Genomic DNA, 15534 nt, shown 5'->3' with positions numbered 1-15534 from the left:
TTTATATATGAGCACCAATCTTAAACATTTTTATCTCACAAAACCCTGTTGTTTTAAAAATAAGAATTTCAATAAATTTCAAAAATTTACAAACATCTGAGTCCTCTCTAAACATACCCTATCACAATTAATTTTGTAAGCGTTTATTTAACTGGATTTTTTGGGGGAGGGAGGTCTCAGCTCACCGGTGATGAGCCTTGGGAAGTGCTATTTTTGGAGTATTGAATTAGAGCCATGATTGGGCAAAGTCATGATGACAGCTAGCTCCACCCAATTATGTATGTTTTGCCAGCATCTGACAAAATTCCATTATGCGGCGGGAGCGGACGGGACGACGGGTTTAAAAAAAATGATTTCTCTTTATTTTTTATTTCGTCATCGTCGTGGACAACGCTGGACTCCGTTATTGATCCTGGATTACGTCAGTGGATCCATTTTTTTTTTTAAATGAAAGACTTGTCAAAAACATGCCTTTTAGTTTTTTTTCCAAATAAAGGATTTTATCAAAAGTCTGGACTTTTTAATAACCATTTTATTTAACTCTTTAGTGAATGGGTAGGGTACCCCGATGCAAATAAGCCCTCTTGCCCACAGACCCCCACAACCACCGGGTCAGGGTTGTGGGGACGAGGCCCTTGTCCCCATCTGTACGGGAACACCCTCCTGTTGCAAGGGCATGTTGCCTGGTGTGGGAGCAAGGGGGGGGGGGGGCGCACACTTTAAGAGAGAAAAAAAATTTCATTTTTTTATTTTATTTTTAGAAATGTCAGTTTTGCTGCAGTATGTTCTATACATCCTACAGATCCGCCACTTCACAGGCAGGTTAAGGGGACCCCCCAGGCATGATATTTGAAGGAATTTTTTTTTTTACCCTTTAAGTGATGCTAAAATCACTGCTCCTTTAAAAACAGTATTTTGTTTTTGGCATGGATTCCTAGGGCAGTACCCGGACCCCCATACACCATTTATGGCCAATAACTTGCATATAAGCCCTCTTAAAGGGGACATTCATTTTCGAACGTTCGGCCCCCATTGACTTGCATTGAGTTCGAGTTTGCATTCAAACTTTTCGACCGTTCGAATGTTCGAATACAAACCAAACACGGGGGTGTTCGGCACATCCCTAATTAAGAGGTGACATAATTGCAATTTACAAACTAATCAACGGGGACAGTAGTATTGGGAACACACTGCTTAAACCAAGAACCAATCACAACAAGAAATTGAAAGATATGGTAAAATTGTAAACTGCACAAGGGTTTTATCAGCAGCAAACATACGCAGATTCAAAAAACACTTGGATGGGTTTTTCAACTTACATAATATACAGGGTTATGGGAATTGCTAGCAGGATATACATACTGCATGTACACACTATATAGGTTGAACCTGTTGGCCCTGTGTTTATATTCAGCCATAACTACTATGTAGCTTTTGAGGCAGATAATGTGTTGTATTGTAATTCTTTCCCTATCAGACCAGATAACAGATTGTCAAACAGTAACTCCTGCTTGAGTATGGTTCTGATAAAACACACAAACACTGACAAAAATCAAAGGTGTAGATGGGATTACATAAAAGCAACTAAAGAGGTATTTATTTGACAGTGATACCTTTATTCCAGCCATCACTAAATGGCAGACCGATGTCCAGAAAGGAACCGAGTGGCAGTCCTGTCTGGACCGCCATTGCCGACTTGTGCTGGAGTATGGCTGGCTGACAGTATGTTTTTACTGCCAGCCATAACCCAGAGAAGGCCCACCCTCCACTTCAGTCATTAGTTGCTTGGACCGCTGGCTTCCTAGCAACCAATAACATCAGGCACGGCTGGCTGCTACAACTACAAGTGATCTGGGCAGCTATATAGCCATCCAGATCACTTGTACTAGTCTGCTGTTGTGCCACCCCCTGCTACCCCCACCGCTGTGGTTTTGGGGGTCCACAGCATACAGTGTCAGGATGGAGAGTGAGAGCAGACCAAGGAACATCCATTCCCCAATCTACTCCGTGATCAGTGAAGCATGAAGCGCTCTCAACACTTTCTGCTTCAGCTGTCAGAAGCCAGCTGAAGTGCCGGGTATACAGACTATCAAGCACATTCCTGTGCTTGATGATCTGTATTGGAGGGCAGGACTGTATTGGAGGGCAGGAAAGATATCAGACTTCTGATGTCTCCATAAAGAGAGCCTGTTGCCTCCAAATGCTTGTTAGCCCCTTTGTGATAGCAAATGTTAAGTGAAAAATAAAAATTAAAAAAGGGGAAAAAAAAGGAAAAAAAAATGGAAAACCAACCCTGCTGCCCCGCAATCTGATTCTGATGAACACGTAAGGCATGCAAGTGTATGTAAACTTGGGGTGGGAACTTTTAACAAAAAAAATAAACTGTGTGATGTATATGGATTGGTGTATTAGCACTCTGCCTTGGAATACACACCAGAAGCTGTGAATTGCACTACTGCTGCTGGTGTGAATGCAGCCTAAATGGCGAAAAGAGGTACAGACACGAACTGAGTGACTGTTCTGTCCGGACCGCGATTCAGACTTCGGCTCAATAAATTTTTTTATTCACAAGACCTCCTTGAATTTTAATTCACTACCCCTGCCTTACTCCAACAGCCTAGAGAGAGTTCCAATTATAAGCCCTTTCATGTCCTGGAAAAAATCAGGGACGTGCGATCAGGGGAGGCAGGTGAGGCAGAACCTCACTTAGTATTATGGAGGAAAAAGCTGTCAGCTTCAAGTCTGAAACAGACAGCTTTTTCTCCATTCAGATCAGCTTTCTAGCAGGTTACACAGCAGGGAAATCCTCCCCGCTGTGTAACCTGTCATGGACGGAGCGCTGCCTGTTAATTACAGACAGCGCTGCATCCGGCATTTGACAGGTAGTTAGGTTACGCTCCCCCACTGCTTATGTAACCTAACTAATGAGTCAAGTGCTGCCTCTATGTTATGGCCAAAAGCGCCAAAGCGCAATTGGTCCACGCTGTCCAATCAAAAAAAGAAAAAACCCCCCACAGAGGCCATCAATCTCGATGCCTCAGCAGTGACGAGCAAGTGAGGGAAAGGGAGGCTCCTCCCTGTCTCCTCACTACCTCCTCCCTCCCTTCTTCACACTAGCTTGGGGATCGGGTTGGGGGGAGGGTGGGGACGGGGCTTCGGTGGGCTGGGTGGCAGGGCTTCACTGGGCTGGGCGGCACGGGACGTACTGAGGGTGAGGCTGGGGAATGCCTCACCTGGAACTAAAGGTACCACACGTCACTGGAAAAAATGCATCTCTCAAAAGTAAAGATAACTATGAGGCTAATATGTATATTCTTTTTTTAATATTCAAATACAATGATCCGTATTATTTACCAAGTTATCAAGATGTCAAGTCATAAAACCTGGGAAATTCCATCAATGCATATGAAAAGTTTATCTACAGTCAAATCAAAATGGGGTTCTGGGAAAAGCATAAGAGTTGTGCACAATTTGTTGAAATATTGTAGTAGGCAGCAGGGATGTCTTTAAAAAAAAAATAAGAGTCACAATGAAAATAAAAAAAATACCTCTTACCAGTATATATGGTCAGCTACAGGCAATGCAAATTGTGGGTGTGTTTTAATGGGTTGCACCTGGTTACTCACTTACTGGCCCTGAATGTTCGCAGCATACCACCCCCCTTTCCCAGAAGCAGCAAAAAAGCATCTTCTACAAATAGCAGTATAACACAGAGATATTAACTTGACTTATATGGTGACAGTAATGAGGTCAGGGCACCCCAAGAGTAGTCAGAAAACTCTGTTGCACCCTTATTCTGTTGAAATTCGCCAATTTTCCACATGATTAAACCAGCCTACTGGTTTAAAAATGTTTTGCAGAGTCTTTAAAAGGTCTTCAATTCAATCATAATTGCCATTAACAAGGTTAACAATAACCTTAATTAGCAGAACAGATAGCCAAAGAACTAACATACACTATATTGCTAAAAGTATTGGGAAACCCCTCCAAATCATTGGATTCAGGTGTTCCGTGAAATTTCCTTGCTACTAAATCTTCCATGGTGAACTGTTAGTGGTATTATAACAAAGTGGAAGCAACTGGGAATAACAGCAACTCAGCCACGAAGTGGAAGGCCACATAAAATGACAGTGCGGTGTCAGCGCATGCTGAAGCGCACAGTGCGCAGAAGTCGCCAACTGTCTGCAAAGTCAATAGCTACAGACCTCCAAACTTCATGTGGCCTTCAGATTGGCACAACAACAGTGCATAGAGAGCTTCATGGAATGGGTTTCCAGCTGCACCCAAGCCTTGCATCACCAAGTGCAATGCAAAGCGTCGGATGCAGTGGTGTAAAGCATGCCGCCACTGGACTCTAGAGAAGTGGAGATGTGTTCTCTGGAGTGACGAATCACTTTTCTCTGTCTGGCAATCCGATGAATGTGTTTGGGTTTGGCAGTTGCCAGGAGAACGGTACTTGCCTGACTGCATTGTGCCAAGCAGGGCCGGACTGGGACTAAAAATAGGCCCGGGCATTTTAGACTGAGCAGCCCAATCACGTGACCACCTGCAGGCCACACCCCTCACAACAGGGGGCGGAGCCAAACATAGAAGCGCAATCGAGGGGCAGGGCTGGCCACTAGTAAGTACCGGAGGGCTACAGCTGACACACAAGCCTTGCTACAACCAATACACAAACCTTGCAACAATATAGGAAGCATGCTATAGAGAATATCTGTAAAAAATAAGTCAAGGTAACTGGACTTGCTGTATTTTACTTGAGGACGTTTCACTGGTCATCCAACCAGCTTTCTCATATCAGAAATGTCTGAATTGAGAAAGCAGGTTGAATGGCCAGTGAAACGTCTTCAAGAAAAATACAGCAAGTCCAGTTGCCTTGACTTATTTTTTACAGATATACCATGACCTGGATGAATGAGAACCTTCACAGACATATTGCTACAGAGAATCGGATCTCACTGGCCCCCCAACCCTCCTGGCATTCTCTGCACTAAAGTAGCTAACACTCTAATGTCACCCGCACAGCCACACACTATTATTACACATTTATAAACCTGACATATACCGCAGTGCTGTACAGAGAAGTCACATCAGTCTCTGTACAGAGGAGCTTACACTCTTATGCAGAATAATACCATCAGCTATAGAGGACTAAAATCCCAGTAATACATTATACAGCAATGCAGAATAATAGTATATGAATTTGGTACATAGAGATTTACGATTATGCAGCGCCAAAAAAATAAATTATGTGAACAAATATCAGTGACTGTACATTGTAATGTGTATCTTGATAAATTATTGAAAATGAAGGCTGCAGCAAAACAAGACCACACGGGTCAAAGCATAAATATTTTTTCGATTATGCAGCGCCAACACAATAGTAAATAAATGATAAATTGTGATTTAAGTGATTAATCCGGTACCATTTATTATGCTGATCAGCTCATCCTCAGAGTGCATTTCTGTGTTTTATGAGTGAATGGGTTGTTGCAGTAACCCATTTTAGATGTTGAACTGGTGTTGGTGTTAACTGGTGCATTTAGTATGTCCAATGAGATTTTAAATAATAAATGTATAATATTTTGTATTTTCTCCGACCCTCCTTACTAGCTGTACTTTGAGCTGATCCCCTCAGATCCTCTCATATCTTTTTCTTGGGAAAATAGATGATCACATGTCCAGACTCAGTGTATTATTGTTTGTGTGGCACAGCTGTAACCAATTCTGCATACCTGGCTTTATATTATAAAGTTCTTATAATATAAAGCCAGGTATGCAGAATTGGATATAGCTGTGCCACACTACAGAGTGTTCATGTTCTTCATAATATTAAGAAACTGACCTAAAATCATGATTTTGTATTGCTTTATACTATGAGGCGAGTGCTTTTCACTCACCTCATAGTTCTAGCCGACCTGTGACAATGAGACTGTCACAGGCCGGCTCAGTAGATCGGGAGGTGAGCGAACACATACCGGCGTTCGCTCACCTCTCGATCCTGTCACAGCTTTCTGCCGTGACAGGGGAGGGGCTGGATTCCCCCCGCTCCGTCAGCGCTGACTGGCGGAACGGACCGGGGAGGAGGTGGGTACAGCTGTCTCTGCCTCTAGATAGGCAGAGCCAGCTGTCAGTCACGCAGCTGGGCGGATCCCGGCATAATTGTCGGGATTCGCTTCAGCTGCGGCGTCTCAGTATACCAGGAGCTGTAGCTCGCGGTATATTGAGCCTAGGGTGACGGAAGGACGCTAGTTTGTCCCTTAGGAGGACTATGGGGAAAAGCCCTGACCGCATATTTCTCCTTTAAGTAGCACAGACACCAATATACTCACAATAAGGCCCTATTCATATCTGTAGGTTTAGGTATGATTAGGGATTCTGCATCATAAACGTGCGTTTTACTGCAGCAGAAATCCCTAATCTGGTGTTTACAAGTGGCAGCTGTCACCTATTCAAGTTAATGATCAGGCGACAGCAGATCCATGTAAACGCCTGCACACCGCATGTAATGGCATCCACGGCATTGCCTTATACACATAGACCACAGTAATAAAGTAATAAAATGATCTAGGATGACAGTAAGGCAGCACGTTCTTTATCTCAGGTGCCCCACTCAAGCGGCGGCCATATTGAGTGGGGCACCTGAGATAAATAACGTGCTGCCTTACTGTCATCCTACATCATTTTATTACTTTATTACTGTGGTCTATGTGTATAGGGCAATGTCGTGGATGCCGCTCGTGCACAACATGTTTTATGTGCAAACCTTGTAGTTCTGAGGAAACCGGAAGTCATGCGGTCCCACAACACGATAAGTTCGCACTTTCGATACATCACCGGCTCTGTTAAGAGCCGCCCATCAGGCATAGCAAACCGGCCCAAACACAATCAGGGTGATTGTGTTCGGGCCGGCCCAGGCAAGTGCCGGTTTGCCCTATGGCCAGTCCGGCCCTGGTGCCAAGTGCAAAGTTTGGTGGAGGGGGGATTATGGTGTGGGGTTGTCTTTCAGGGGTTGGGCTTGGCCCCTTAGTTCCAGTGAAGGGACCTGTTAAGGCATTAGCATACCAAGACATTTTGGACAATTTCATGCTCCCAACTTTGTGGGAACAGTTTGGGGATGGCCCCTTCCTGTTCCAACATGACTGCACCCCAGTGCACAAAGCAAGGTCCATAAACACATGGATGAGCGAGTTTGGGGTAGAGGAACTTGACTGGCCTGCACAGAGCCCTGACCTCAACCCGATAGAACCCCTTTGGGATGAATTAGAGCGGAGACTGCAAGACAGAACTTCTTGTCCAACATCAGTACCTGACCTCACAAATATGCTTTTGGAAGAATGTTCAAACATTCCCATAGACACACTCCTAAACCTTTTGGACGCTGTCCCAGAAAAGTTGAAGCTGTTATAGCGGTAAAGGGTGGGCCAACTCAATATTGAACCATACGAACTAAGACTGGCATGCCATTAAAGTTTATGTGCTTGTAAAGGCCGGTGTCCCAATACTTTTGGCAATATAGTGTATCTGGGGGTTAACAACATGTTTATCCAGGTCTGTTTTTTTTAAAACCTCTTAATGGCAGGTCGTAAAAGCACTTAGTGAGGTTTGGCAGGCAAAACACTAATAGCTCATTTATTGTTAGATCCAATAGGGGTCATAAATATATTAAGTGAAATCCACATAGAGATACTGGAGTCAGATGACCTATAAATAACCTTGTTAACCAAACTAGCTCCAAAAATCCACACATAATTCACAACTTTTGACCTGGAGCGTTACAATAATAGCAAATATATATTTAAAGGTATCATGAAACACTGGTCACATGTGTGACGTACGCCCGGCCCAGACCCGCTGTACGTCAATCCCGCGTGACCATACACAAGTCTGAACCGAGCGTGAGCGTCACAAGGACATGGCGATACCACTCTCAGCCTCACCCTGCACAGAGATTTCCCAGCTCGCAGGACACAATCTCAGGCCAGCAGACTGAGAGCGATCGTCACCAGGGTTGGCTAACTCTGCAGTTAACCCTTTACCCACCAAACTTCCACTGCCACCATGTTTTTTTCGGAACACAAACCGTGCCCAGCAACTGCTGCGACTATTCAAAATATAAATATATATAATAGAAATAGAAAATATACAGAAAAAGATTTAATAAAAAGAGACACAATATATATACAACAGCAAAATAAAAGGGAATAAAAGAAGAATACTCAACAGTCCTGGAATTGTGAGTTCTGACAGAGTTCAGAGTTCAAGAAGAAAAGTGGAAGTCTGCCGGGCTCTCCTTCAAGCCGACTTCCAGCAGATAATGTCCAAAGATTAAAGGGGAACTCTTCTGCGATGTTCAGACTTCTAGTTCCTCGATGATGTTTAAAAACAAGAGCCACTCTAGTTGCTAACACAGAGTATTTTTTAAGACCCTTTTGGAGGGTGTCCCGAAGCCAGCCCCTAGGCAGGCGTGGGCGGGCAAACGGGCGGAGGATGAACCTTTAGTTTACCTATCCCCACCCAACTCCAAATTAATAAAATGTAACTTGATTTTCAACCTCAGGTTTTATGACTTTTAGAGAGAATGCGAATGATATAAGATGTACACTCGTAATATATGGAGGGCCTAGTGCCATGCCTTTTTACGACAGTCATAAAAGGATTAGCAGAGCTATGTTGGAATGTAGTGGGGCCTGTCACATCACTAAATGAAGGCCTGCAGGTGCTCTATGTGGCAATATTCAGACTCCAATCCCCCCATCATCGTCACACCTCCCCCCTGTGTGGTGGCATCAGAAGGAATCACAAATTCATTTTGAACGCCACCTTGCGCGACAATCCATCCGCATTGCCATGGGCACTGCCCTTCTTGTGCTGAATGGTAAAATTATACTGCTGGAGAATTAAACTCCAGCGGAGCAGTTTACCGTTCTCGCCGGAAACTCTGGATAACCAGCTGAGTGGGTTGTGATCGGTAATGACAGTGAAGGAACTTCCGTACCGGTAATGCTGTAACTTCTGTAATGCCCACACGATCGCAAGACACTCCTTTTCAATAGTGGCATACGCTACTTCCCGTGGAAGTAACTTCCTGCTCAGGTAGAGGATGGGATGTTCTTCTCCCGTCTGGTCTACCTGACTCAAAACTGTGCCCAGACCATATGCGGATGCGTCGGTTTGTACAAGAAACCAGCTTGTGAAATCCGGGGCCTGTAGTACAGGAGCGCTGGCCAGTGCCCCCTTCAAGGCCTGAAATGCCCTCTCGCATTCTGGATTCCACGACACCACCTTGGGCAGTTTCTTTTTTGTTAAGTCAGTTAGGGGCTTAGCCAGGCTGCTGTAGTTACAAACAAACTTCCTATAGTAGCTAGCTGTGCCCAAAAATGACATAACCTGTTTCTTTGTCTGAGGGGTCGGCCAGGCCACGATGGCCTCCACCTTCCCAGTCTCAGGCTTCAGAGTGCCTCCACCTACCCGGTGTCCCAAGTACTGGACTTCGGTCATGCCTATCTGACATTTACCGGGTTTGACTGTCAGATTGGCTACCGTCAACTTGTCCAGGACCTGTGACAGGTGCACCAGGTGTTCTTCCCAAGTGGGACTGAACACCGCAATGTCATCCAGGTAGGCTACGGCAAAGGTCTCCAGCCCTTCCAGTAGGTCATTCATAACCCTCTGGAATGTGGCTGGGGCGTTCTTCATCCCAAACGGCATTACAGTAAACTCAAATAATCCGGATGGGGTGATGAAGGCTGATTTTTCACGAGCCTCAGGTGTGAGAGGAATTTGCCAGTACCCCCGGCTCGGGTCCATGATTGTTAGATAGCGGGCAGCTGCCAGCTTATCCAACAACTCATCAATCCTGGGCATGGGGTAGGCATCTGCAGTGGTGATAGCATTCAGCTTTCAGTAGTCCACGCAGAACCTGGTCGTCTGATCATTTTTGGGGACCAGGACTACAGGCGACGCCCAGGCACTGTGGGACTTCTGAATGACCCCCAGCTGCAGAATTTCCTCCATTTCCCTTTTTATGTCTGCCTGCACCTCTATGGAGACTCGATAGGCGGACTGTTTGATGGGAGCATGCACTCCCGTGTCCACCTGGTGGACAGCAAAGGGTGTCCTCCCTGGTTTCCCTGTGAACCGATCACGGTACATTGTTAGCACTTCTTGCAGCTGATGTCTCTGGGTAGAGGACAGGTGAGCATTGATATTGAGCTATGCGTCTCCCTCCCTCGCTTCATCTAATAAGTCTAGCAGTGGGTCTGCCGCATCTGGCTCAGGCTGGCTACACATGGGCAGGACATAGGCTGTGCGCTCATGATGTGCCTTAAAGTGACATTAAACCCTCAGATTTTTTAACATAAACCAATACTGTAATGTGTGCCTTACTGTAATCCAAGGTTGTTTCCCTTCTCTTTGCTGCTCTTCATTTTAAATCCTCATGTCTTCTCATGCTTGGGGAGAACTTCCCTTTGCAGCTCAGTGCCTCTTCCTGTAGTGCTGGCTCAGGTTACAAACGTACACACAGACACCATGTAGCCATTCCAAAGACAAGGCAGTCTGCTGCAAAACAGAAGTTCTGCAGAGCATGAGAACAGATACAGATTTAAAAGGAAGAGCAGCAAAGAGAAGGGAAACAACCATGGATTACAGTAAGGCACACTTTAACGGATCCCCGCCATCTGCGCATGTGCAACCTGCACTGCTCGGGAACGCGCCATCCCGCGCATGCGCAGAAGCAGTAACTTACTAGCACGAAAATGCGCCATCCCGCGCATGCGCAGAAGCAGTAGTTTACCAGCACGAAAATGCGCCATAGTGGCGCACAGGAAATGACATCACTGGCCCTATATAAACCCAGCAGCAGTACCACCATGTTGCTGGTTTATCGTCAGCTAATCCTTGTTCCAGTTTTTTGTGATATCTTGCTTGATCCCTGTGACCCGGACTTTCTCGACAAACCTTGAATTCTGCCTGCCTTGACCACGGAACTGTTATTTGACCATTCTTCTGCCTGACCCCTTTTGTACTGGAATTGCCCGCTTGGAACCTGACCTCGGCTCGTCTCATAGGATTAAGGCTTGCACAGTGCTCAACACCACTGGCACTCCTGCCACTTGTTGTCCCGCTGGGCTCTGTTCCCATCCTCAGAGTCTCCCAGGGCACAAGGTGCAAGGGAAGCCTCCTCTCACATCCGGTCTCCCAGAAGGTACATAACACACACATTGCAGTATTGTTTTATGTTACAAAATCTGAGGGTTTAATGTCACTTTAAGCATATTCACATGAACAGCCTTTTTCTGCTTACCGGCTGGTCCCAGACTCACCAAGTAGGTGACGTCATTCAGATGTTTGGTGATCTGGTACGGCCCCTCCCAGGCAGCTTGTAATTTGTTCTGCCGCATAGGAAGGAGAACATACACTTTCTGCCCCACACTGTATGTCCGCTCACTAGCGTTGCGGTCATACCAAGTTTTTGTCTAGCTTGGGCCTGTATTATGTTCTCTCGTACCAGTCCCACCATGGTCTCCATTTTGTCTCGAAACCTTAGGATGTAATCCACCACTGAAGTCTCAGGATCAGCAATTTTGCCCTCCCAGGCCTCACGGATTAGGTCTAAGGGCCCTCTCACCCGCCGCCCGTACAACAGTTCAAATGGCGAAAAGCCTGTGGACTCCTGAGGCACCTCTCTGTATGCAAACAACAAATGAGGCAAATACCGTTCCCAGTCCTTTACCTGCGATTCCACAAATGTGCGCAGCATCTGTTTCAGGGTACCGTTAAAACGCTCGCAAAGACCATTGGTTTGTGGATGGTAGGGACTGGCCATGATATGCGTCATTTGCACTTTCTGACAGAGAGCCTGCATCAGTTCAGACACAAACCGCCCTCCACAATCGCTAATAAGCTCAGCTGGGAACCCCACGCGGGTGAAGATCCCCAGCAAAGCATCAGCCACTTTGTCCGCATGGACAGAAGAGAGAGCCTCAGCTTCTGGGTACCGGGTAGCATAGTCCACTACTGTCAGGATATAACGTTTGCCCGAACTGCTAGGAATAGCTAGTGGCCCAATAAGATCCACCGCTACCCTCTTAAAAGGTTCATCAATTACAGGCAAAGGTTGTAGTGGGGCATTGTGCACATCTCCTGCCTTGCCAACCCGCTGGCAGGTAGCACAGGACCGACAGTAGTCAGCTATGTCCCTGTACATGGTAGGCCAGAAAAAAATTATTCGATCCTTGGTCTTAGTGACCCCTAAGTGCCCGGCTAGGGGAACTTCATGTGCCACTTTCAATAAGTGTCCCCTAAACTGTTTAGGCACAATGAGCTGTCTCCTGCTCAGGGCTGACTCATCTCCTTCTGTGTGTATGGGCTGCCTGTAAAGCTTCCCATTGTCCCAGGAAATCTGATACTGGTCTCCCTTAGCAGGGGGTTGTGCAGCCAGACTTCTGAGCTGTTCCAGTGTTGTGTCAGTCTGCAGAGCTGTCTCAAAGGTGGCACTGCAAGTCCCAGCCAGCTGTCCTGTGGCAAACAGAGACAACGGTTGGGGATCGCCGTTGGCTGAGCCCGCTGGGTCAGAACAAGGAGAAGAGTTGGGAGCCCCCTCTCTCTGCTCTGAGGCCCGCGTCTGTGCCTCCGCCACCTTTGCAGCACTACGAGTGACAGCAAATACTGGCAATGTGTTATTGTCATCACATTTAACATTAACATTTTCAGAATGAACATTGACCATTTTATTATTCACATTTCCAGCATTAACAGTTACACAAGCACCTACTACACGTTTCTGTGTGACCGTCTCCACACCATCCCTAGGTGTAGAACTTTCCAATTCCACCCCACCCTCCTCCCCTCTCTGTTCACCCCCAAAATGCCCAGATGTTAACCCTGCATCTGTACACAGTACCTTGGTGTGTCCAAAGAGTCCGGTGGAAGAATCCAGGGTGTCTTCTGCAGGTGCATAATAAGAAATCAGGGTTCCCAAGTCTGCACCCAATAAAACCGGTGTGGGAATTTCATCAGAGACCCCCACTTCTCTCATCCCGCTTCCCGCCCCCCAATCAAGGAAAACCCGGGCCCGAGGCACCTGGGAACGAGTGCCCCCAACTCCGGTGAGGGTAAGAAACTTTTCCGGGATGAGGTCTTTGTCTTCGATGAGCTCTGGACGGACTAGATTAACCTCTGCTCCAGTGTCTCGGAAGCCAGTCACAGTCCGGTTACCGATGACAACGGGCTGTAAGTTGGTCTGGTTACCTCCCGGCGTCTCGTTGACAAACAACACAGAAGGGGTGCTGACCGGCTAGCCAGGTGATGTCATCTTCTTCTGCTCAGGACACTGGTTCCTGAGATGTCCAGACTTGCCGCAGTTGTAACACTTGCGGATGTCCACTGACACTGGCTTGGCACCCGACATTCCAGCTGCTGGATTGTGGGAAGGCTGACTCACCACTGTAGCAGGTGTTACCGTTAGTGAATTCCCTCGTTTCCAGCCACTAGGAGGAGCTCGGCGATGGTCAGATACCCGAGTGTGGGAATAGGTATCTGCAAGTTCAGCGGCCTCTGTGGCAGACTCTGGCTTTCGCTCCAGCACAAACTGCCTAATTTCTGTGGGGCAGATGGACAGGAGCTGATCCTGGATCAGGTCTTCCAGGGCTTCGTAAGACACTTTATTCAGCCCCCGGGACCACTGCCTGAATTTGGTACGTAAGCGACTTACCACATCCAGAAAAGAGTCTGTAGGCCCCTTTTGCAGGGATCTGAACTGTCTGCGATACACCTCGGGTGTCAGCTGGTACTTCCTTACGATTGCATCCTTTAAGGCTTCGTAATCGTTGTCTTGCTCAGGTGGCATTTCCACATATGCATCCAAAGCCTTTCCCCTCAGTCCTGGGGTCAAATAGTTGGGCCATTGGTTCTGATGCAAGTGATATTGCCTGCATATCTTCTCAAAGGATAGCAGGTAGGTATCGATATCACTGTCCTTGTCCATAACTGGAAATTTGGCTGTAGGGCTCACAGCCAAAGGTACTTCCCTGTGCTCTAGGGAACTGAGGTTCGGTCCCTGTCTCTGATGCTGGAGCTTAGCCATCTCCAGTTCATGCCGACGGGCCGATTCCCTCTCTGCTCTGCGATCCGCCGCCTCTCTCTCAGCCTGACGCTCCTCTCTCTCAGCTTGACGCTCCAGAAACTGCAGGTACATTACAGGGTCTGCGCTCATTAACCTCTGCAGAACTTCTTGCCGTTGAGGAGAGTCACTGTTGGGTACAGGCATTCGGTTACTGGCCAGATCACTCGGTGGGTTGGAGATGATATTCGCAATGACCTCTGGTTCAGTCTCTGTACTCTCTCCCCTCGGGGCTGTACCTGAACCCTGCTGTGTTACAATCCTTTAGTGTAGGGTTAAATTCTAACGCTACACTTAATGCTCTAAACAGAACTATCCCACCGCGCTCCCACCAATATGTGACGTACGCCCGGCCCAGACCCGCTGTACGTCAATCCCACGTGACCATACACAAGTCTGAACCGAGCGTGAGCGTCACAAGGACGTGGCGATACCACTCTCAGCCTCACCCTGCACAGAGATTTCCCAGCTCACAGGACACAATCTCAGGCCAGCAGACTGAGAGCGATCGTCACCAGGGTTGGTTAACTCCGCAGTTAACCCTTTACCCACCAAACTTCCACTGCCACCATGTGTTTTTCGGAACACAAACCGTGCCCAGCAACTGCTGCGACTATTCAAAACACTTAAACAATGCCTGTGATGCTGCTGTCCTCTCAGACAGGAATATGACAGGAGTCACTATACAGTAGCACTCTTCAGAGAGCAAGGATGCTTTAAGTTTGTATTTAGAGCGTAGAGATAAGCTTAACGATTTTTAATATCATCCTTTAATAAAAGAAACGATGCAGAAAATATACAGAAAAAGATTTAACAAAAAGAGACACAATATATATTTTAGCCCTTCTGTCTCACACCCCTGGCCTTTCTGATTGGATAGGGGCTGTCTCAGTGACACCCTCGAGTCTAGAGGGCCCAAAGTCCTGCTGAAACCCAAAGAACCCAGGTTTTGTGCTAAGTAACTTCATTCTTATTTTTTTGTTTGTTTATTATTTGTGTTTTTTCTTTTTTCTGCACCATTTTCTTTTTTAACAAATGATCCTTTAAAATAGTTATATTTATGCTCTAAATAAGAATTTCTAGAATGTATAGAATCTTCATCTCTGTGAAGAGTGCTACCATATTGTAAAACCTGTTATATTCCTGTCTGGAGGGACAGTCAGCATCTCAGGCATTGCTTAAGATCAAATTGTCACATAAATATTTCCTGTGTTTTCTTATTCAAGTATATCTCACATAGGCACTGTTTGAATAAAGATGGGAGCTGTACGGGCTATTGTGAATAGCCCGAACAGCACCCCTTCGGTTCTACTGAACCGAAGGGGTCCTGGGGCCGAAGCTAGCCGAAGGATCGGCCGAAGCTACGGCCAGATCCTTCGGCAGCTTTGTGAATAGACCCCTATGTCTCA

The 15534-nt window shown here is 46.6% G+C and overlaps 1 protein-coding gene across 1 annotated transcript; it reads right to left on the bottom strand.

Annotated features, from left to right (window-relative positions):
• Positions 1 to 9903: 9903 nt before the first annotated feature.
• LOC108799222 lies at positions 9904 to 14272 on the bottom strand. The gene is given in 3 exon segments (XM_018571056.1): positions 9904 to 10182; positions 11328 to 11396; positions 11513 to 14272. Coding segments are annotated over 3 exon segments (3108 nt in total).
• Between the last annotated feature and the right edge of the window lie 1262 nt (positions 14273 to 15534).

Source organism: Nanorana parkeri, unplaced genomic scaffold (assembly GCF_000935625.1).
Source record: "Nanorana parkeri isolate BGI_ZX_2015 unplaced genomic scaffold, ASM93562v1 scaffold1662, whole genome shotgun sequence".
Taxonomy (NCBI): domain Eukaryota; kingdom Metazoa; phylum Chordata; class Amphibia; order Anura; family Dicroglossidae; genus Nanorana; species Nanorana parkeri.
This window is presented reverse-complemented; position numbering and strand designations above follow the sequence as displayed.